At 40.4% G+C, this 24,921-nt stretch overlaps 1 protein-coding gene across 2 annotated transcripts in view; it reads left to right on the top strand.

Moving 5' to 3' along the window:
* SLC2A9 (solute carrier family 2 member 9) overlaps nt 1-24,921 on the top strand; it is a 141,349-nt gene that overhangs the window by 84,313 nt on the left and 32,115 nt on the right. For both annotated transcript variants that reach the window (XR_011559592.1, XM_070757345.1), the window contains exons 8-10: nt 1,631-1,741; nt 4,481-4,582; nt 6,233-6,308. Coding sequence is in view for 1 of the 2 variants with exons in the window: in XM_070757345.1 (XP_070613446.1) it covers nt 1,631-1,741; nt 4,481-4,582; nt 6,233-6,308 (289 nt within the window). In the remaining variant the exon portion in view is untranslated. The remainder of the gene's footprint in view (nt 1-1,630; nt 1,742-4,480; nt 4,583-6,232; nt 6,309-24,921) is intronic.

Here is a 24,921-nt window from a genome sequence, read left to right as displayed (position 1 = left end):
ATCTGCCAGTTGGATCCTTGTCTCACCTGGATGGTAAAGGCCTCCAGGACTTTTACAGTTGGTGTTCAAGCAGTGATTAATATGTATTACTTTAATCGACTAGATAAAATGTTTATAGGATCAGACAGGAAAAATATAACGATGATATAAAATTATCTCCTGGAAAATGATTACCCAGAAGAAGTAGTAAAAGGACCCATGCTTGCATGGGCTAAAAATGTAGGCCGTAACGTTCATTTAACAGAATGGGAGAAAACATGGAATATCACTAAAATTGCACTATCTGCAGCCTATAAGGAAAATTTTTATACATTATTTTATAGATGTCATCTCTCTCCATCAAGAATTGCAAAAATGTCCCAAGATCCACACCATTATGTTGGAAATTAATAAAGAGATCGGATCTTATTACCACATATGATGGACATGTTCTAAAGTAAAACTGATGTGGAAGACTGTACACAGGTGGTTGACAGAAATCACAGAAACAGAAATAGAATTTACCTCTGAAGGCTTCCTACTTGGAATTTGGAACAAAAAATACCCAAGACATACATTATATTTAATCACATGCATAATCACCGCAACTAGAATAGTTCATGCCCAGATCTGGAAAAATAAAAACATACCTTCAGAAGGTCAAATTATAGAAAAAGTATACAGATGTGCAGAAATTGATGAGATGACAAGGGATATTAAGGAAACAAAACATAATGAAACTGCTAAAATATGGGAGAAATGACACAAGTAGATTCAAAAAAGATATCAGACAGAATGACAGTTAATTTCAGACTAAAGGTGTACCAAAATATCTGACAATTTTCTCTTCAATTGGCTTATTGTAAATATATGTATACGCTCACAACTTTTGCTATCTTAATATCTTTCTTTTTGAATCAAAGTAAGTTTCTCACTTTCCTGTTATGTAATTGTATACTAAAAATGGGTGATCTGTAAATAGATGTTTTCTGTTTTAAATGTATAAAACACAATAAATAAAACTTTAAAAAAGAAAATAAGGGTAGCATCTCACAAAAATGTCCTTTAAGAAGAGCCACTTACTTTTTTTGGGGGGGGGGGGGACATCAATGTGCTGACACTGGAAAATGGACAAAAACAAAAACTCAAGCTTAGAGTGAATAGTATTTTTTCTATTCATTTTGATGCTATTTTGAAGCAACCTGATAAATATTTCACAGTCTTCAATAATATACCCAGATACAAATGTTTTCAACAGTGTGATAGCAATAGCAATAGCATTTAGATTTATATACCACTTCACAGTGTTTTACAGTCCTGTCTAAGTGATTTACAGAGAGTAAACATACTGCCTCCAACAATCTGAGTCCTAATTTTACCGACCTTGGAAAGATGGAAGGCTGAGTCAACCTTGAGCCTACTGAGATTCGATCTGCCAAACTGCTGGTGATCAGCAGAAATAGCTCGCAGTACTGCACTCTAACCACTGCACAATTGAGGCTCCATAGGCTGGGCGTCTGGAGGTTAAGGAGAACTATTTCGACATTTTTTAGATCATTATTAAATGTATGTATATATGTAGAACTTAGAATTTGATATGGCCAAATAATTTTTTTGAAACCCAGTAACTGGAAGGTGGTTTCTTTTCCAGATTTGGTTCTACACGAATGACATTTTCAAGGGAGCTGGCCTAAGTCCTGAAATGATACCATATGTTATCTTAAGCACAGGAGCTGTGGAGATCTTGGCTGCTCTTTTCTCAGTAAGTGTATAGTGGATTGGAAAACCCAAAGAAATGTGTAAGCAGCATCGCAAAAACGCGGAAGTCTGGAGGTAGGGGAGCCTCAGGGGAATCCCAGCAGTGCAAAAATGGGCGCTTTGGCTGGCAAAAGGGGTGAACTTTGGGCTTGCATGCATTAATCACTTTTCCATTGATTCCTATGGGAAACATTGTTTTGTCTTACGAACTTTTCACCTTACGAACCTCGTCCTGGAACCAGTTAAGTTCGTAAGACAAGGTATCACTGTACTTCGTATGAAACTGCCATTTGTTGAATGCTGACACTTAACTTCTTTATATGTATTGAGGTTGCCACTGACAACTCAATCTACTTACAAAAAATAATTATCATATTTTTCAGAGTATAAGGTGTACCTTTTCCTCCCCTAAAAGTGGTGAAAATTTAGATGTATCTTATAGACTGAATACGGACTTCTGGGGGCTCCCAAGCTCTCCATGCATCAGGTTTTTGCCCTCCCCAGAAAGTAATCTGCAGGTCAAAAACAGGTGCATTTTTTAATAAAATTGGGCTGTGCGGGGCACTGCAGAGTGCTTCTGTGGGCTAGGGAGTGGTGAAAATAAGATGCATGGAGGCCAAAACCAATTTTTTCTTGTTTTCTTTCTGAAAATTTAGGTGTATATTATATTCCGGTGCATCTTATAGTCTGAAAAATATGTTATATGTTGCTACTAATACATTGTTATTATAATTGCTATTCTAATAAAGTATTAATATACAGTGTACATTATAATAATGTAGGTAAAGATGGAATGTGAAGTTATGAGTATGTAGGAGCAAAAAGAAATTTTAAAAGATCATCTATTTTTAGAGTATATACAGTACTTGATATTAGTTTGGGTCTGCTGCTGGTTGTAAACTTGCTGGTTTTAAGCACTGCAAGCATGCAAAAGTAGCCAAGATTTAATTAGAATTTTGTTCTGATTTAGTATATTTGACTCTGAGCTTTGCTGTGATGAATTCAAATAATCAGATCAGTTTTATCCACAAATTTGATTCATTTTGATGAAGCATGAAAGTGTAAAAGCACATTAATTTACTGAATAATGTACCTAGTTAAATTTGATGTATCACATTGATTAAGTTATTCAGACTTGATTCAAACAGCTATGATCAAATTTATTCTAAATCAAAGCCTTGCACAATCTTATTAGCCATTAACCCCTATAGCAGTGATGGCAAATCTTTCTTTCCTTGGGTGCCGAAAAAGCATGTGTGTGCGCTATTGCACAGGCATGAGTGCCCACACCCATAATTCAATGCCTGGGAAAGGCAAAAAATGCTTCCCCTGCCCCCGCAGAGGCCTTCTAGAGGCTGGAAATTGCCTGTTTCTCAACTTCTGGTTTGTCCAGTGGGCTCGTGTTTCTCCCTCCCCAGCTCCAAAGCCTTCTCTGGAGCAGGGGGAAGGAAAACAGCCCCCCCCATCCCCCTGGATGCTCTTTGAAAGCCAAAAATGCCCTCCCAGAGCTTCTGTGTTGGCCAGAAATCATCTGGCTGGCCCACACATGCACGTTGGAGCTGAGCTAGGGCAACTGCTCGTGTGCCAGAAGATATGGCTTTGTGTACCACCTGTGGCACCCATGCCATAGATTCGTCATCACTGCCCTATGGTGTCCCACCCACTCTGCAGTATGCAACTGAGTTAGTGATATATTCTATATTACAAAACAATAGAGGTTGGAATATGAAAGCCTTTGGAACTCTTATACATTGAATTGGAAATTAGAAGCTCAAAGTAAATTCTAATTTTGAACCAAGTGCATAATAATATTTGATTTAGGAAACAGATTCTGCTAAAGCAGGAATAAATTTAGAAAACCAAAATTCCAAGCATTCTGTTTATACATTGATTTAAGAGCAGATAGGTTTTCAGTTTATATATGGAAACTACCATATTTTTTGGCATATAAGATGTACCTTTTTCCTCCCTAAAAGAGGCTGAAAATTTGGGTGCTTCTTATAATTTGAATGTAGCTTTCTTTTGAAGCTTTTTTTTTCAGCTCTAACTTAATGCTAATGACCTTTCATTGCAGGTTCTTTCATTGTTACTCTCTGCAAAGAATATTTTCAAAGCCCTATGCCTTTTCAGGGTTTTTTTTCATTGCTTTAACTTGCTCCGAATGTTTCTTTCCAGCCCTAACCAGGTGCTAATGATGTTCCCAGTTCTTACCTGCTTGCAAGCTCTTTCATTGTTACTTTTTGCGACTAATTTTTTCCAAGCCCTAAGTCTTTGAAGGTTTTTATCATGGCTCTACTTGCTGCAAATGTTTCTTTCCAGCCCTAACCAGCTGCTAATGATGCTCCCAGCTTGTACTGGCTTGCAAGCTCTTTCATTGTTACTCTCTCCAAATAAGGTTGTTTAAAGTCCTAACCAGGGGATAAAATAATGTGCTTAAACTGACCAGATTAAGGATGCTAGCCATATGAATATTCAATATTACCAGAATAGATGATAGCATCTGGCTAGCATCTATTCTGGTAAACAGAATCTGGTAAGCAGATTCTATTTTCCTCCCCAAAAACTAAGGTGTGTCTTATACTCTAGTGCATCTTATACTTCGAAAAATACGGTACTCTTTATTTGCCTTGTAAAAAGCTTAGTACTGTGAATTCAATGAGTTGTCTAAGGATGATTCTGTTCTACTAGGGTCTTAGGATAAATCCATCCACAATACTGTAATAATACCATCTTTTTTTTTCAGGGTTTAGTGATTGAAAGAGTTGGACGCAGACCTCTTTTGATTGGGGGATTTGGTTTGATGGTTTTCTTCTTCATCATACTTACTATGTGTATGAGTTTACAGGTCTGTAAATGTTAAGTGATCTATTTTCTTTTAAATATGTGAAATCATCAGGTTTAAAAGTTATTTTTAATCATTCTTACATGCAACAAATATTAGATCTTTTCAGTGCAACCTTGAATTAGAATAATGGACAAATACTAATTTTCTTTTGTGAACTGCATTTAAGAATCAAGTCCAAACTTAAAAATATTACTGTAGTTTTCAGGATATGTAGTGTAACAAACTGAGGTATAAAAATGAAGTGTTCCACCCAGAGGTTGGCTGATGCCAAAACGTCTAATTGAGCATAGCTCTGTGGCTCTGGAATGTGTGTGCAGGATCGAGCGCAATTACGCTTCCCGCACTTGTGTAGGTAGCAAAAGCGCACACAGGGATGCTCATGCAGGCAATGTTTTTTGCTTCACTGCATAGTGAAAACTGCTTTGAAGCATATATATTTGTTCCACTTTTCCAAAGATCTAGGACTGTTCTGCATAGCTGTCTGCCCAAAAGCCCTTGGCCTGATTGTACAAATCTTAACAAACATGTGACATGCTGTGTTAGCGAGTTGCCATTCTTGCCTGTGAATATTGATTTGTTTTCATATTTTTATGACATTTGAATGTCAGAGCACTTTCATCAGTTTTGAATAACAAGGGGGGGAACTATAATTAAAACTGCTAAGCAGTCCAACAGTCTTAATTCTGGGTAATCAGAGACTATGATTAGGTATGACCTTGGCTGATTTTGACAGTAGGAGACAGAGCTTGGATGCCACTGAACTAAAAGGGGCCTGTCTGCTCCCTTCAAATTTCTTCCACTGATTAGTCTATAGGGAGTGTTTCGATTATTGTTCCTTTAATCTGAGTAATGAAGATGTAATTTATTTGCTACCAATGACATATTACCTACAAAAAGATATTTACAAAATTGAACGAGTCCAAAGACGGGCTACAAGATTGGTGGAAGCTCTTAAGCATAAAACGTATCAAGAAAGACTTAATGAATTCAATCTGTATAGTCTGGAAGACACAAGGAAAAGGGGGGACATGATCGAAACATTTAAATATGTTAAAGGGTTAAATAAGGTTCAGGAAGGAAGTGTTTTTAATAGGAAAGTGAAGACAAGAACAAGGGGACACAATCTGAAGTTAGTTGGGGGAAAGATCAAAAGCAACATGAGAAAATATTATTTTACTGAAAGAGTAGTAGATGCTTGGAACAAACTTCCAGCAGACGTGATTGGTAAATCCACAGTAACTGAATTTAAACATACCTGGGATAAACATATATCCATCCTAAGATAAAATACAGGAAATAGTATAAGAGCAGAGTAGATGGACCATGAGGTCTTTTTCTGCCATCAGTCTTCTATGTTTCTATTAATAACTAGAGTTTATTATTTTAAGCAGGTATTAATTTCCAAAGATAAGATATCAGCAAAGTGGTCTTTGTATCACTTGGCAAATATTCTTGCTTTCTACAAGCAGTCCGAGGATCTCTTTGTATTTGATTTGTGGTTTTTTTTTTAAATTGCCCAATAACTATTCTGGATGATTTAAAATCAAGCATAATAAAAAGATATAATTTGATAAACAATAAAATATAAAATAAAACACCATCTAAATTACTGTAGATTTATCATTTTTAATGTCATCATATATTTTTCAGGATCAAGCAGTCTGGCTTCGATATCTCAGTATAGTCTGCATTCTTGCAATCATTGCCTCATTTTGCATCGGACCAGGTAATGACCATCTTTTTTTAAAAAAAAATTAATTGAATTTTAAAAAAGAAAATTAAACATTAAATAGCAACAACCACATTAAACTTTCAATAAATTTGTAAACATTATAAATGCTAAGAAAATAAAAAACAGAGCAGAAAAAGAAAAGCCAAAAACAAATAAGAGAGAAGAGGAAAAAACAGACACAAAGAAAACATACATTTGGGATATTTACATCCCCTTCTCATTCAGAATTTCAGTCAGATATACATTTTAGCTTATTTTAGCTTATTTCTTTCTTTTTTTTACCCGATTATAGAAATTCTTCCATATTTCATAATAGCCCGAATCCTCCTTCCCTTCTAGTTTTCTTAACAGCATATCCATCTCTGCACAATCCATCACCTTTTTAATTACCATCCCCTTCTTCAGGTATCTTTTCACTTTTCCAGTGTTGGGCATATATGATCCTTGCCACTGTTAAGATGTGGATAATCAAATATGGATTTTTTAAAAATACTTCTTAAAAATACCCAATAAAAATAATTCTATTTTTTTCTCAACTTCTTCTCTGGTGATTTCTTTTAGGCATTCTCCTATCATGTTCCAGTATATTTTTGCCTCTGGGCAGATCCACCATTGGTGGTAAAATGTTCCATTTACCTTTTTACACTTCCAACACTTGGGAGACAAATTCGAGAACATTTTTGATAATCTTTCTGGTGCTAAATGCCATCTGTAAAACATCTTGCACTGGTTTTCCTTGAATGCATTAGATCGAGTAATTTTCCAGTTAACAGACCAAAGTTTTTCCCATTTATCTAATTTTATTGACTGCCTAAAGTTTTCCCCCCAACTAATTATATTATCTTTTACTATATCCGTCTCTATTTCAAATCTAATTTAAAAAGTATATGTTTTACCAATTAGTTTTTCCTCGCTCCCCATGAGTGTCCTATCTAGGCCTCCCCTTCCCATTTGAAATCCTTGTCCTTTCTTATCTTTTTGAAAGATATCTTTTATTTGAAGGTAGGTCCACCAATCCAATAATTTGCTTTTTTCTTCCAATTCATCCTTGGATCTCAAATTTAATAGTTCAATAATTCTTTATATCTAATTGTATTTTCTGATCGTATTACATTTGGCTGACATTTTAGTTCTATTGGTGAGATCTATTCTGGTATTTTTGAATAGTGCTGTTCAATGTTCCCTCTATTTTTTCCCCCCGGTGTGGACGGAAAAATATAATGTTTGAGTGGCCCATTTTCATGCCTTGGCTTGGATCGGTTAGAAACAAAAGGGGGTCACGTGACCTCAGGACACACAGCAACGGTCATAAATATGAAATGGCAGCCAAGTTTTGATCCTGCGATCATCGGTCCTGCAAAGGTCCTAAGTGTGAAAAGGGTACATAAGTCACTTTTTTCAGGGCCGTTACGACTTTGAACGGTCAGTAAATGAACCATTGTAAATCAAGGACAACCTGCCTTCCCCCCTAGATGTTTTCTGTGGAGCTTCGAAATCGACTCCTGGTCTGCTTCTAAAAGTGCACTGGTCGACTTCTGTTCTGACCCCAATGGAGGCCAATGTTTCTATCTCCTGAGTAAGACGGTTATTAAGTGAGTTCTGCCTCACTTTACCACCTTTCCTGCCACAGTCGTTAAGTAAATCCCTACAGTTCCTTGTCAGAAGATCCCAAAAGATGTTCACATAACCCTGGGACATTGCCACCATTATAACTACGTTGTCAAGTGTCCAAAGTTTGATCCAATAACCGCTTTATTTTTCTAACAAAGTCCTTCCTTCCTAGAAGGAAGAATAGAAAGAATAAAATGCATAAATGGAGATTAAGAATAGAAAGAATAAAATGGAAAAGGAGATTAAAAGGGGATACAAAAAAAAAGAAAAAAGAAAAGGGCTTGGTTCAAAATTCTGCTCAGATTAAAGAAATTGGAGGTTGCTTGTATTGTTTTGTTTGCTCTTTTTTAACTTTAATTATTTTTTCTATTTAGATATATGAATTTAGGAATTGCAGATCTGTTTTAATAAAGTTAGAAGTATTGATTATAATAAGATATGTAGTAGGTGATACTGATTTGGATTAATGCATAAATGGAATTGAATTTAGAATTGTTGGGGAGATTAATGATATTAATTATTTTTAATTGATTGAAAATGGAGAATACTTAGATTTTATTTCCTTTTTTTCTTTTCTCAAATTGACTGAAATTTAAGATTAATAATTAAGTATGAAATGTAGATAAATATTAATTGGCTAAATGTTAGATGGATTGAAATAATTTTTAAATTTGGGATTAGGTAAATGTGCTATTTAGAGAGGGAGGTAAAAGTCTGAAATTCCTATAGATTTATGTTTTGTTTTTAATTTTATTTTGTTAACATCTGATTGGCTATACAAGGTTTTCTTGGTTTATAGAAAAATGTATATAGAAAGAAGAAAGCACTTTGGTATAATGGTTAACAAGTTAGAAATATAATTGGTGGTGTACTTTTTGAAGGAACATTAAGGAGGGAATTTAATTAAAAGAAAATTATGTACCTGGATGACAAAATTAGAAAAAAAAACCTTTTGCAACTTTTTTGATGATTGATATTAGTTACTAATAAAATACTGCATTTTATTCATGGAAAATTAGATGGTACACTGTATTGTTTGAATGTATGTTGAGAGAAAATTTTAAAAAATTTACACTCCCCCCCAAAGTCCTTCCTTCCTCCGTCCCTCCATTCATTTTATTCTTCCTTCCTTGTTCCGTCCATTTCTTCCTTCCTTCCTTCTTTCCTTCCCTCCCTCCCTTCTCCCTTACCTCTCCCTTTTTTTCCTTCTCTCCCCTTCTCTCTCATTTGTTTCTTTTTCCTCTCCCTCGTTTCTTCCCGCCATCATTTTCTCATTTTTCTCTTTCTATCTCCCCCCTTTCTTTCTCTCTCTTTCTCTCTCTCTTTACCTCTCTTTCTGTCTCTCCCCTTTCTTTCTTTCTTTCTCTCTCTTTCCCTCCCTTTCTCTCTCTCCCTCCCTCCCTTTTTCTCTCTTTCTCTCTCTCTCTCCCCCTTTCTTTCTTTCTCTCTCTCTCCCCCTCTTCCTCTTTCTCTCCCTCCCCTTTCTTTCTCTCTCTCCCTCTCTCCCTCCCTTTTTCTCTCTTTCTCTCTCTATCTCTCCCCCTTTCTTTCTCTCTCTCTCTCTCTTTCTCACTTTTCTCTCCCTCCTTCCTTCTCTTTCTTTCTTCAGCGGATCCGCCACCCCCATGGACAGACATCGGGCTGGCGATGGGCCGGTGGATCTGCCCTCCCCCCTATGGACAGTGATCAGCAGATCCGCCCTCTCCCCACGGATGGTGATCGGTGGATCCGCCCCCCACAGACAGCCATCGGCGGCACCGTCTCCGCGCCCTCCACTTGGCTCTGGCCCCGTGACAGCTGCCATTGGTGCGGCTACAGCGGTGGCTCCTCCCGGACCAGGCCTCACCAGTGGGTGCCACTTTCCACTCAACAGGCGGTGGGGACCAACCTGTCCCCATTCATGGCCTCTTCGACAGCCCTTCCTGACAGAGGCGCCGTATCTGCCTCCCCCCGGCTCCCGTCGCTGCTGTGTGGCTTTCCTCAGCCGAAGCCCAGCATTGACACTTGAGAGCAGGCATGTGGCTTTTGGTGTCAGCGGCCGCCACGGTGACATTGTTGTTGTTGTTGTTGTTGCGGCGGCAGCTGCCGCTCTGGGAATGGAGGAGTGGCATCTCCTCGGCCATCTTGGAGGAGGAGTGACTGCTCCATCCCCCTCCTTCTGTTCCCCCCCTCCACCCTCTGTCAGTGGTTTTCTATGGAGGAACAAGGTAGCTGGGAAAATTTGGAAGGCGTGAGGAAGGAAGCTCAGCTTCCAGTCTCGGAACTTTTTGCTCTTTGCGCCCTCAGCAAAAAGTTGTGAGACTGGAAGTTGAGCTTCCTTCTTCGCACCTTCCAAATTTTTCCAGACACTGGCTGTTGTGGTTGGCCCTGGCCCAGCTCCTGCCCCAGGGAATGGGGAGGTGGATACAGGGGAAAATTCAACGTGTCACAGGCCTGTGTTATTGCCGACAGAATCAGTTCAGAGTTTAGTTTCCTCGGACGAGGAGGAAGGTGGGAATGACTCGGCAGAGGAGGGCTTGGCACACTGCCAAGGCAGTCAATCTTCCTTATCTTCTATAGCTTCAGATGATGACATTTTGGACCCACACAAGCACAGAATTATGCATAGAAGAGACCAAGTAAGAACATATTACAGGAAATAAGGGAAGCCACCTGTGTTTGGGTGGGGCTCCAGTAATTAGGGCTGCTGCTATAAATAGCAGCATGTGGGTTTGGCCATTGTGGAAGAATATCTGTTGCAGTTTCGTCAGGAATCTTGTGTGCTGGATTTTGTTGCTTTTTCATGCCTTTGAAACCAAAGCAGAGCAGCGTGTGCGTGTGTGTGTGTGTCCCTTCGTTGGAAGAAGAAGGGGTGTGAAGTTTCTCCACAGCTGCTGGCTAAGTACTTAATGACTGCTTAAGGGAAATTGTACAGACTACCTGGTTGTTTTGGGAAGAGTGCTCTTTGCAATACAAAAGAGTGCTTAGTTTATTTTGACTTTTGTGATAAAGAACATTGTTTTGAATTTTCAAACGTGTGTGTGTCTGAAATTTGTATCCTTGAGTTTTCGGGAGGCTCCTATCAGAGAGTCCGGCAGAACACCGGTGGGTGCGGGGGCGGGGGGGAAGAGGTTTGAGACCTCGGTGCCAGAATTTAAAATTCGTGTGCTGAGCTCTCAAATCTGCTGCGCTATAGCACATAGCGCAGGTTAGAGGGAACAGTGGTGCTGTTTTTTTAATTTCTTGTCAAATTTGGATCAACAAATTTCTTAATATATGTTTTTTGAAATACGTATGTGTGTTATACTATTCATACCACAAATAGGCATGCCAACCTAATAGAAGGTCCTGCCCTTCTAGGGTTAATATCCTTCTGTTATCTAATGTAATCCAGTCACTAATCTATGTTAATGCAGCTGCATTATAATATAATCTCCAATTTGGCAGTCCTAAGCCTCCCCTTTCTTTTACGTCCTTTAGTGATTTCAATTTTATTCTAGATTTTTTTAATCTAACCAAATGTAATTTGCTACTATTTAATCAGTTCTTTGAAAAAGGTCTTACATGCATTTATCGGTATAGAAAAGTAACTTTGGTAGGACATTCATTTTAATATAATTAATTTTTCCCAATAGCAATAGTTGTAAATTTTTCCAACTTTGCAAATCTTTTTTTAATTGATCTAATAATTTAGTATAATTATCTTATTTAGGGTCATAGATTTTGCCATGATCCATATTCTTAAGTACTTGAATTTTTAACTATTTGTATATCCATAACTTTTTTTTAATAATTTTTATTAATTTACAAAGAGTTATATACAAAGGGAGGAAGATGCATCTTAATTGATAACATTATGATAACATATACCCGCGGGCATAATATGATTATTCTATTCAGTTACACTTTGTCTAATCAATATACATATCAGAATCATAACCTATTATGGCTGAAATACGATATCTTTATAGTTCGTTATCCTTTAAGTCTTCTGGGTCTTCCTCCCATCCCCTTCCCCCCACTGAACTGTGATAGTTCTAAAAAAGTTTAGATTGTTAATTATCCATAATTTATCCAATTTGTCCAATTGTCCAATTTGATTTTTAGTAGTATTCTTTGTTATAATTTTTGTTTTATTTTTATTAATTTTTACTCCCGCTACTTCGCCAAATTCTTCAATTATGACTGTCTTTTCAAAACTGTAATAACTGTCTTTTCAAAGATGCTCTGACAAAGAGTTGTGATGGTTTTTCTAAAATAATTAAACCGCTCATATGTCCTGTAAAGTTGGATTAGGTTGGGGTAAATAATAATATAGCAATATCACTTAGACTTATATACCGCTTCATAGTGCTTTACAGCCCTCTCTAAATAGTTTACAGAGTAAACATATTATCCCCAACAATCTGAGTCCTCATTTTAGGAGGACGGAAGGCTTAGCTTGGTGAAGGACGGAAAACCGATCATCAGAAGTAACCTGCAGTACTGCACTGTAACCACTGTGCCACCGTGGTTCATAAATCTCTGAAATAGTATTTAGTACGTTCTACAGGTGATAATAGATATATATTGGGGCAGTTGAGAAAACATACTTATTAGGTTACCTATATCTAAGGATATATGTGTACTGTATAACATTATATGCAAATCAGGCAAGAATTCCCCATCACAGCCTCTACTGGTGTGGTTGTGTGTGTAGCTCCATGTGACCGGCGGGCAGATGCATGCCCCATAAGATTTGGATTCTGTACATGCACAGGAAGTGAAATCTCGTGGGAGATTTTGGCAGTTTTTTGCTTTTTTACGCAGAAGCAAAAAAATTGCCAAAAATCGGTGAAATCTTTCGTGCGCAAGATTTCACTTCCTGCACATACGTAGAATCCAAATCTCCATGTTTTTCTCACACACTATAGAATGATTTATACCAGTAGAAACCCAATACTGATGCAAATTCTATATATTATGTTATTTTAATGATTAGATTATTGTAGACTTTTGAGAGTGTCAGCTTGTAGATCTTCCCTAGGATGACTAATCACCCACTTGGTCCTTCAGATCTTGCAATGGTGTACCCGTTGCCCTTGTAATCATATATTATATGATTATAAATCTAAATATATAAATTAAAATTTATTATATTATTTACAGAAGGCAGAAAAACAGAGTTGGTAGGAATTTTTGAGGTCTTCTAGTTCAATCCTCCACTTAAGCAGGAGATCTATACCAGTAATGGCAAACCTATAGCATGCATGCCATAGGCATGCAGAGCCGTTTCAGAGGGCACGCAAGGCATTGCCCTATGTTAGCTTCAGCGCATATGCATGCTGGCCAGTTGGTTTTCAGCCTTGGGGAAATTTAAGTTTATTGGATTTATATGCCGCCCCTCTCTGAGGACTCAGGTCAGCTTACAACATATGAAAGAAACAATAAAGGCTCTTTCACCCTCCACGGGCTTCAGGGAAGCTTTACTGAGGCCCGAAGTGCAAAAAATGGCCCAATAGGCAAATCAGAAGTTTTATTTTTTATTTTTTATTTGTTTTATCAAGTACATATTGGTGGTATACAAAGATATAGCAATATTTATATATATGATAGTAGTAAGAAAGGAACATCAGGACAGGGGATGGAAGGCATGCTGGTGCACTTATGCATGCCTCTTACTGAATTCTTAGAAATCGGGAGAAGTCAACAGTGGATAATCTAAGGGTAAAGTTTTGGGGGTTAGGTGATGATACTACAGAGTCAGGCAATGAGTTCCATGCATCAACTATTCGGTTACTAAAGTGGTATTTCCTGCAGTCGAGTTTAGAGTAGTTTAAGTTTGTAACTATTGTGTGCTCATGTGTTGTTGGGGTTGAAGCTGAAATAGTTGTTGACAGGAAGGACATTGTAGCAGATGATTTTATGGGCTATGCTTAGGTTGTGTTTAAGGTGACCTAATCTACCAAAGTTAGTAGGCAGACTAGGTGTACAAGTTAAAATAGTAAAACAATACCTTTCCACCTAAGAAGAATTCAAATCACCAGGACCACATTTCTCAAGTTGGCAGATATGGTTTCAGAACGATAAACCATATATTTCAAAGAACCTGGAGCCCCAGGGCACTAGAAAAGAGCTGATGTGGTTCCCATTTTTTTAAAAAATGGGGGGGGGGGTGTAAAATGGATCCAGGAAACTAGAGACCTATCAGCTTGACATCAATACCTGGGAAGATCCTGGGAAAAGTAATCAAGTAACCAAACTGCAAACACCTAGAAGTAAGCAAGCCATGAAGACAAACCATGGGTATTGTTCCCTCTAGGCTGCGCAGCTGCACGGCCACGCACATGAAATCAAACTTTCATGCAGCACTTTCAAGTGCTGTGCAGTCTTGATGACTCACTTCATTTCCCCTGCAGCTGAGCTTTGCACACCCGTTTCTAGTCAGTCACCTTCGCCCCACCCTCTCTTGCATCTGCTCTTCAATTCTGCCACCTAGCTTGACTCCTCCAGCTCACAGACAGTGGCAATGGAAGGTGAAGAGTCTTGACACAGCGAGTAAACGAGAAGGTTCTTTATTTTCAGCTCTTTAGGAAGTGACTACCAGCTGGAACGCGTCTCAGCTGGGCAAAGGAAAATCGGCTCCTTTTATACATTTTTTTCCTCGCTCAAAACGAGCTGTCAGCGCCTCAACCAATCAGGCGCAACCTATTTACATATTTTCCCTGGATACAGTTTAACAGCTATAGTTAGAGTATTCAACACCCCTCCCTCTCTAGAAAAAAAAATACATATTAATCAGAGAGCCATGTGACGTAGTCGTCCAATCGGGGCGGTCTCTGTATGTTTCTTGCCGACCTGCGCAGTTCAGTTGGTCTTTCGATGTCGGCAGAAGAGGAGGTCGGTTTGTCGGTACCTCCTCTGGTTTCTAAGGGCCGAGGCTGAGCTCCGGCCCCCAGAGTCGAGCTGGCTGGCACATCACCGACCTCTGCTGACGAAGATGGCTCCGGGGTGCTGGCAGAGCAGCTTCGTTGCGGTGAGTCTAAGTTCAATTCCATTAACGTTGGTATTGCGTCGTCTACAATTGGGTTTTGGGTTTTTTCATCAGGTCGTTTAGCCATAGGCTCTGTTTCAGGGCACCTCCTTAAATGATCGATGTGCCTAGTCCATACTCGGCCATCGGTTAACATTATTTCATAAGTTTTAGGTGCTTTTTGTTGCACCACGGTGCCCTTAAGCCAATTAAGGCCCCCACTGAAATTTTTTGCAAACACACATTGCCCCAAAAACATACGTCTTTCAGCATTTTCAGACATGTAATTATTTGTACAAAACATAGGGTTTAACCTGTCTAAAGTTGACCTGAGCTTTCTGCCCATCAGGATTTCTGCTGGGCTTCTATGGGTTACTGCATTTGGAGTTATATGTTGGGCCAATAGGAATTTGTCTAAATGCTCTTGCACCTCTCCAGGGCCAGCTCTCCTTAAGGCCTCCTTGGCAACACGAACATATCTTTCTACCAACCCATTCGCCCATGGCGAAAAAGGAGAGATGAGGGCGTGCCTTACCCCTAATTGGTCTAGAAATAGTTCAAATTGTCTGGCTGTCAGTTGGGGCCCATTGTCAGATACCAATACGTCTGGACAGCCATGTGTGGTAAAGAGATGGCGCAGAGCTCTTATAGTTGCACATGTGGTGATATTATGCATTACAATTATCTCGACCCACTTAGAATAAGCGTCTACCACAATTAAGAAATATTTTGAATCAATGGGACCAGCGAAATCGATGTGAATCCTGGACCATGGCCCCTTGGGTTGCTCCCAATCCATGGGTGTAGTTTTAGGAGGTTTGGGCCTTGATTCCTGACAGGGGTCACACTTGGCCACCCACCTCTCAATTTCGGCATCAAGTCCTGGCCACCAGAAATGACCCCTTGCTAACCCCTTCATCCTCACGATGCCTGGATGCCCCACATGCAACATATTCAAAACTTTAGACTTCAGACTCTCCGGAATTACTACCCTGTCACCCCACAATAGACAACCTTTAACATAGGATAACTCCAATCTCTTAGTCTTAAATTCAGACAAATCTGTTCCATTATACTCATTATTCCATCCCTTTAGAACACAATTAATAACTTTTATGAGAATAGGGTCTTTTTTGGTATGCTCAGCCACCTCCTTGGCAGTTGTCAGGGGTTTATCTTCTAACTCTATCAGTAAGACATCAGTAGAAGGGGCAGGGTCTTCTACCATTTCAGGGATGTGGCACCTGCTAAGGCCATCCGCATGGTTTATGGTTGTTCCTTCCCTATGTGTTAGCTCATATTGGTATCCTGACAAAAATATAGCCCATCTAATTAACCGTGGGGACATGAAGGGCGGAGTTGGTTTGTCTGGGGCTAGAAGACCTAATAAGGGTTTGTGATCGGTAACCAACTCAAACTTTCTCCCGAAAATGTAATTGTGGAACTTTTTTACCCCTGCTACCAAGGCTAAAGCCTCTTTGTCCAGCTGACTGTAGTTTCTTTCTGTGCTGGACAACGTTCTTGAGAAGAACGCTATAGGGGCCTCTGTGCTGTTAGGCAGCACATGAGCCAGGACACTACCCACCCCATAGGGAGAAGCATCGCACGTAAGACGTAGGGGGAGTAATGTACTGTACTGTACCACTACGCTTTTAGAAGTTAACAGGTTCTTTATTCGAGAAAAAGCTTCACTTTCAATTCTCCCCCATTTCCAAGGAACTTCTTTCTGAAGCAGCCGGTGTAGAGGTTCTGCTGCTGTGGCCTTCTGTCTCAAAAAAACAGAGTAAAAATTTAGTAGGCCTAAAAAGGCCTGCAATTCTGCCTTACTCTTGGGCTCGGGGGCCTCCTGGATTGCCTTGACCTTATCACTGGTGGGATGGATTCCTTCGCCATCTATTGTATACCCCAAAAAGTTGACACTTTTGGTACACCCATACGCATTTTCCTGGTTTAACTCTGAGTCCTTTGCCCTGCAGTCTAGTTAAAACTTCCCTTATCCTTGTGTTTAACTGGGTTTGGTCCTTCCCTGAAATTAAAATATCATCAAAGTAGGGTATGGTTCCCCCGATACCTGTTAATAACCTCTCCATTAGACTCTGAAAAATCCCCGGGGCTACACTTACGCCAAATTGCAACCGGGTGCATCTGAAAGCCCCTCTATGGGTGACGATAGTTTGTGCCAATGATGTTGGCTCATCTACAGGCAGTTGTTGGTATGCCTGCGCGAGGTCGATTTTTGCGAATACTTTCCCCTCCCCTAGGGAGTGAAGCAGGTGTTGTACGACAGGTATGGGGTATGGATGATGTTGCAAGGCTCTATTTAGGGTAGATTTATAGTCTGCGCAGACTCGCAAGGAGCCATCTGGTTTGAGAGGAGTTACTATTGGTGTTTCCCATGGTGCTTGGTCAACTTGGACCAGGATGCCTTGATGGATGAGTTTATCTAATTCAATATCTAATTTAGGAAGTAGTGGCAGGGGGACTCTCCTTGGTTTGAGGCGGACAGGAGGCACTGTAGGGTCAAGTGAAAATGATATTGGTGGTCCTTTGTAGGACCCCAGAGTTGGGCTAAAAACTTCTGGAAATTCTTTGACAAAATCAGGAATGACAGTATGTGTTAATTTGTGAATGCCCGAGACTTCTATACCAAGGGGAGCCATCCACTCTAAGCCTAAAAGGGAGTGAGTTGGCCCTGACACCACTATTAATGGAAGATTAGCTTTAACACGTTTAAAAACAATTGGTACAGTCAATATACCCAGTACAGGAATTAACCCCCCTTGAAAATCCTTAATAATTAAATTCGAATCCCTTAAATCAGTTTTGCCAATATGTGGCATATACAACTTGACCTTTTTCCAAGGCATTATGCTATATCTAGAACCAGTGTCCAGTTCCATCTGGCATGGTTTTGAATTTAAAAGTAAGGAAATATTGATTTTGGCTTTGTTGGCCGTTATTGTGTTATTAATTGAAATGTCCCGGTTACCTCTTAAGTAGTCGCTGTTAAAGTTGGAGTGATTATTTCGGCCGAAAGACTTGAATTCTCAGTTTTCGCGCTGTTGATTCTGAAATCGTGGTGCCCGTTGGTTGGAGAATGTTTCTTCCGGCATGGGGGCTCTGCATGCTTCGGCTATGTGCCCCCGGCGGCCACAACGGTGGCAATTGGCATCACGGAAAGGGCAACGGTGGCGCGGATGGTTTCCCCGGCAGCCCGAGCACGGAAGCGTTGAGCGAGGTTGCCTCAGGGAGCGAGACTGGTCTTGGTGGATCAAGAAGCAGTCGTCTTCGGAGGTTGTAGATGGGCTCACTTTGATTGGCGACTCGGCACGTTGAGTAGGCGATGTGATGTGAGCCACGACTTCTTGCTTGTCGTTTTGTTTAAGCTCTTTTGCAGCTGCCTCAGCAACCTCGGCGGTCTGGGCTAATTTGATGACCGTTTGAAGTGAAGGTTCCTCTTCGGTCAGGAGTTTGTTCCTGACTGTAGAATTTCTCATTCCAAAGATGAGGGCGTCAATGAGGCGTGCTTCCAGGTTGTCAAAACGGCATTTTGACAGCACGGTCCGTAGGCGCGTAGCGTACTGATTGATGCTTTCCGACTCCAGCTGTCCCATTCGCGAGAACTGGTGTCTGAAAACGATCGCCTGCTTCGTGGGTTTGAAATGGGCTGAAAGTTTCATCTTCAGTGAATCCCAGGCGATGGTATTTGCCGGTACTGGGTCGGTCAATGTTTGGGCGAGATCGAACATCTCCGAGCCGCAGTAATTTAAGAAGATTGCTCTCTTCCGATCGTTGTCGGCGTCTCTCATGCCGGCAGCCTCGAGGAATATGTCGAATTTCGCGAGGTAGGCATCCCAGGTAGATTTTTCCGGGTCGAAGAATTCCGGAGCTCTCCCGACAGGCAGGGAATCCATAGCGGCACGCGAAGGCTCTTTCTTCCGTCGTCGCCAGGTGAAGAGTCTTGACACAGAGAGTAAACGAGACGGTTCTTTATTTTCAGCTCTTTAGGAAGTGACTACCAGCTGGAACGCGTCTCAGCTGGGCAAAGGATATTCGGCTCCTTTTATACATTTTCCCCCCCGCTCAAAACGAGCTGTCAGCGCCTCAACCAATCAGGCGCAACCTATTTACATATTTTCCCTGGATACAGTTTAACAGCTATAGTTAGAGTATTCAACAGAAGGAGAGAGGGAAGGGGCTCACAAACCCTGTGGGGCTCTGCTGCCCACTACTCCTGCCAGCCTGTTTGCCACTGCGGCAGCTCTCACTATCACTGTGGACCAGGCAAGCCCATCCAAGCACGCACAAAGGAGGGGACAGTGAGGGGGGGGGACTGCTTCTGCTGTCCAAAATATATGGATTTCTTTCTGATTGCAGCCCTCAATGTTTCCAATACTCCTTAAATACCTGTTTTCCCAACTACAGCTAAAAACCTTGGGGGGAGTGGGGAGGCTGGAGAAAAGCAGTTGAAGTGTCTGGTTGAGGAAAATGGCAAATAGAAGCTTGCATTTGTGAAAGTGTCATGGTTGAAGCTATTTTAAAGCTGCAAAATTGCTTCTCACACCAGCGTTTTAAAATTCTGGCAATACATTTATTTTTGTTTATAAATAAAAATAATTTATTTACTTATAAATAATTTATTATAGGGAGAAATGTTTGTAGGTCAGAAAAAATAGCTACTGCAGCACCATCTCCCTCTCATATAATAGTTGAATAGATTAGTATGTGTTCTGCCGGCGTGTCCCAACCACCCATAATTACAGGGTAATTAGTCCAGAACAACACACAACACACAATAGAAAGAAAACCAAAAGTCTTTATCAACAGAAAAGCAGAAAAAACTCCCTTTTTAAATGTCAAAGGGATTTTCTGGTACACACAAGGCACAGGTTAAATGCAATCCAATTTCTCACCCAGTAACTGGGAAATTGAGTCCAAATTCCAAAGTCCAGAAAGTACACACACAATCTTGAACAGGGAAACAGCAAAACCACGATCTTGACAAACTATGAATCAGATAAACTTCCACAAGGCTAAACCAGCACACTGTTCTTTTTATCTGTAGCACTAATTACAGCAGCCCCACACAACCTCAAGTGGCCTCACTTATCTCCTGTAATAATCCTCCAGTTGTTCTCTCCTATGCATCACTCTACGCATCTGTCATAAGTTCTTGTTCAGAATCCAAGGATGATAAGGATGATTGATCTCCTCCTGGGCTGTCTTCCAAACTCCCCCCTTCCCTGCTTCCTTCGTCAGAGGAGCCTTCGTCGGGAGATTCTATCGGGAGCAAAACAGACCTGTGGCATGTGGATGTTTCCCCCACATCCACATCCACATCCCTTGGGGCAGGAGCTGGGCCAGAGCCAACCACAACAAGTATGTGTACAAATGTTTTCCCTTTTTCAATTGTCAAATTAATTTACTTTCTAAAATTGTAAAATTAATTTACTTGGACAATTGAAAACAAAGTTGGAGGAGAAATGCAACTAACCATATCTCAAGTTATGTTAAGGAAGAAAATATTCGGGAGCACCTTAAGCTGTATAAAAAAGTAAGATATGGAGACAAATAACAATACATTGATCAATAAACAGACCTTGGAGCACAGTCTTATCTACACAAAAATATAATATTAATCAGAAAATAATTACTATAATTTTCTGCTGTGTCCCAGTATGCAAAAATCAACAAGCACAGCTTTTAATTTTTCTCAAAATGTGAAGATAAATCTAGTTGCTGATACTTATAGATCACATTATTGTCAAAAGAGCTGATTCAAAATAAATAAACTTAAAGGATGCTGAAACCTTTTCCCATAAGACAGGTGCTTCTCAATTATTTTCTGTTACCCCTCCCCCAGGAAGAAGTGAACAACTCTCCGCCAGGACGATTGTTTGCAATATTCGGCACGTTTTCACTGAAAAAACTCAAGCAGCTTATCAGCATGAGTGGGTTGTAACATGTTTGAGTGATGCCTTAATTTATTTGGCTTCATGCTGTCCGCTGCCAACATTTTTAGACCCAGTCAACCTACTGGTCTTTCCTGATCTCCCACCGTAGTCACAATGAAGCCAAGCACTACCTATGCTTCTTTGTCATATTTCCTCCTCTTAGCTTTCGGGAGACTTACGTTTGTCTCATGATCTCTGTCTGTCTCCTCCTTTCTTTTCATTCTTGTTTAATACTTTCCCATGGTGTCTCTTAAGGGTTTGTTATCTGCACTTCATATCTCCTGCTCTGTGCTGTGTGCTATTGTTTGGTGCAAAAAAACCCACTACTCGCTGTGGCAAAAAAACCCACATTCACTGGGGTCACAAGCTCCCCTTGGCATCGCTCTGTGCCCCCCTAGGGGCCCGTCCCACTATTTGAGAAGCACTGCCATAAGGAAAGTCAGATGAGTAAAAAAAAATATGGCTAAGTGGATAGTGAAGAGATATGATTAAAAAGGGGTATAATCCAGTTGGTTTGTCTGTGAATCTTTTTTTTTAATTCTAAAATATTTAGGAGGGCAGTCTGTATATTTAGCATACAGACTCATGAATGAGGACTAAATACATCCAGGCAGCAGCATAGGATGGAGCATCATTTTGCTCAGCACTATGCTTAGAAGAGTAAAAGGGCAGAAGAGCAACCTCACCAATGGCACCTCATGCTAGTTAAACATTCATAGACATTCAAGTATGAAGTGATACAGCAGAGGTGAGGGGACCCTGTTTGTGAGAAGAATCATCATCCACAACTTTAGGCACTGATCTTACTGCACTGCCTGCATGGAGGCTAGCAGTGATCAATCTTGTGGGATTGTTAGAAATTGTTAGGAATGTGGACAGAACAAAAAAAGAGTGTTACTGTATTTCCAACTGGGAATGATACTGCTTTTCTCAAAATGTGTTTCATGAAAACTCAAAATGGTTTTCCTTGGGTTCTGAGTTCTGTCAGAACAAAGCTTGTAAGGTTTCAAGTGTTCTAATCATAGCTAACACCAGATATTCAGGACTAGCTTCTCTTCCCTTATTTATCACTGGAGGCAGGAACGGAGTGTTCCTTACTGTAGGTAATCCATAGTGAATGCTACCTACCATCAATTTTTTATGAAAATCTGCCTATATATGTTGAAGTTATCTAACATGACTTTTTAAAGATTTTTTCAGTTTAGCCTGATTTCCCTTTTTTTAAAAAACCTCCTTTCAATTTAAAATATCACATTTGATAGAAAACTCTGAAGCATGTAATTTGTTTCAAGTTAGGCACTTGAAAAAGCTATTTGAAAATTAAAATATTTGAAGACTGAAACATATTGAGCAATCAGGTATGAGATCCACATTTCTTTAATACAATTCAATTCAAATACTGGATATAGTTTATTATTTATTATTTTTATCTTTTGATTCATATCACAGTGGAACGCATGCGACACACACAAAGAGAGCAAAGTGTGGGTGCCCTTTGCTTTTACAGCAGTAAAAAAGAAGACTTAACATATTGGATGAGAAGGGAAGCATAAAAACTAGGTATCAATTAGAAAACCAAAATATTAATATTGACTGGTGGTCCTACGCCCAAATTTGGACAAAATGAAACAAAGATAAAAACAAAGAGGGAATTCAAGAAAAAGATAGTTTAATTGATAAATTACTACTAGGACATGGAAAAAAATTTATAACCAGAATGTATAATTATATAATGGGATATAACATGGAAACCGAGATAGTAAAAGAAAATATGATTAGTTGGGCTCAAAACATAGGGCATAATATTTATGTAGAACAATGGGAGCAAATGTGGAAAAATTTGAAACTAACAAAATCAGTATCATATAAGGAGAACTCACAAAAAATGTTTTATAGGTGGCATCTAGCTCCAGCCAGATTGGCTAAGATCTATCCCAATCTGAAGCCAAACTGCTGGAGGTGTAACAACAAAACTGGATCCTTTTACCACCTATGGTGGACATGTCCACGCATAAAAAAGTTTTGGAAAAAAATCCAAACATGGATTCAAGAGATCACGGCAATCACATTAAAACTAAAACCAGAAATTTTTCTTTTGGGCATAATAGATCTAGAATGTAAAAAAGAGGATTTTTATCTGATTCAACACATAATTACAGCCACGAGAATCACAATTGCGCAGAATTGGAAAAATGAGGACACACCAACCAAAAGAGAAACTATTAAGGAAATATATGACTGTGCAGAAATGGACAGACTCACCCAAAAACTTAAAAACAAAGAAGATTCAACATACTACAAGATTTGGGAAAAATTCTATGAGTGGGTAACGAAAAGAAAAAAGACAAAATGTAAACTAAAGATAGGCTAATATATAAGGAGAAAAAAAGGATTACTACTGACCAACTATAAAGCTCTGAATATTTTTATTGGATCGTTATTAACATCTTTTTTCAATTCAATCGGACCTTAATTCAAGTGTAGGGGGGGGGGAAATATTGGAAAAACCGCGGCAACCATATGCCGCTCAACATTCAATCTAATGTATCTTAGAACTGTTAGCAACAGTTCACTGGGGGGGGGGGGAGGAAGAGTCATAAGATAACAATTTATTTAGACAGAACATTTTAAATTTAACTCTTAGCTCTGATATATTTGGTTTAGCGTGGCGTTCGAGTGGTTGGCAGGTTCCTTTGCTTGCACGCAAGAGCCAACCACTCGAACGCCGCGCTAAACAAGAAAAAAGCCGTTTGGCTAGGGGGGAGGGATTCTTGCTTCTTAAACCGGGAGCAGTTGGCCCCTCTCCCAAAGCGATGTCCCAAAGCGGTCTCCGGGAAGCGACCGAGGGAAAGGCAATCGTCTGCCTTTCCTTGAGCCCGAAAGAGGAGGCAAATGCCCCGCCTTCCCCCAGCCGGTTAACTTGAAGCGCTCGGTTAACCGGCTGGGGGAAGGCAGGGCATTTGCCTCCTCTTTGGAGCTGAAGGAAAGGCAGACGATTGCCTTTCCCTCGGTCGCTTCCTGGAGACCGCTTTGGAACGTTGCTTTGCTTGCGCCTGCCCCTCCTACAGCGGAGAGAGGCGGCAAATGGCCAGCCCTTCCCCCACCCGCTTAGCTGAGCCCTTCGGGAAGGTGCCGCCTGTCTTCGCTGTAGGAAAGGCAGGCACATCCGAAGCGCGTGGGGAAGTGGCTGTGGGAGGCAACGACATTCCTAAGCCGGTGAGGTGTGGTGGGGGGTGGCGAAAAGATAGAAGCAAGAATCCACCCCCCCAGCTTTTTCCCCCTCTCCCCGCAAGAAAAGGAGCCAGCCAAACACTCCAATGCCGCGCTAGAGGGGGGGAAAGCCGATGAGGTGTGTGTGGGGGGTGGTGGATTCTTGCTTGTCTTCTCAACACCCCCTCACCCCACCTCTCGGGAAGAGAGCAACAGGAAAGGACGCGGTTTTCTTCTGCCGGGTCGAGGACAAAGCGGGTGTTGAGGGCGGCGGGCGAGCAACATTTCAGCGGGGAGAAAACCCGAAGCTGAGAGTGCCTTTTAAAATCACTCTCCTCTCAGCCTCGGCAAGCTGCCGAGAAGTGGGGTTTTCGGAGTGGGGAGGCAAAAACGCTCAGAATGTCACCAACGAGGCATTTCTCCAAGGGGCGGGGGTCCCTAAACTTTCCTTTAACCCCAGCGGACACAAAGATGGGGATGCGTGGTCCTCGCCAGCCACCCATCTGCGGGGGCTGCCCCGCGCCAAGGCAGAATTAAATTCAACAACCAAAATATTATATTTTTAAAAAACATACTTTTTTGACAGTTTGTTTGCCTTTTAAGACATCTCTCTGGCTGTGCCTAATGTCAACAATAAAAATTTTTGCCAGGTGAATTTTTTTTTGCCAGATTAGCTATGGATCTCACTGAAGAAATTTTAAAGAATACTCAAAATGATTCTTCATTTGCTTTGTAACCTTAAATAAAAAAACAATACAGTATTGACTCTGTAATTTACCCGGGGAGGGGACAGGAGGGGGGCGCAGACAGACAGGAAAGGAAGACAGACAGACAGACAGAC

Source organism: Erythrolamprus reginae, chromosome 7, assembly GCF_031021105.1.
Source record: "Erythrolamprus reginae isolate rEryReg1 chromosome 7, rEryReg1.hap1, whole genome shotgun sequence".
Lineage (NCBI taxonomy): Eukaryota > Metazoa > Chordata > Lepidosauria > Squamata > Dipsadidae > Erythrolamprus > Erythrolamprus reginae.
Note: the sequence above shows the minus strand (reverse complement) of the source record. Positions and strands in the feature narration are given on the sequence as shown.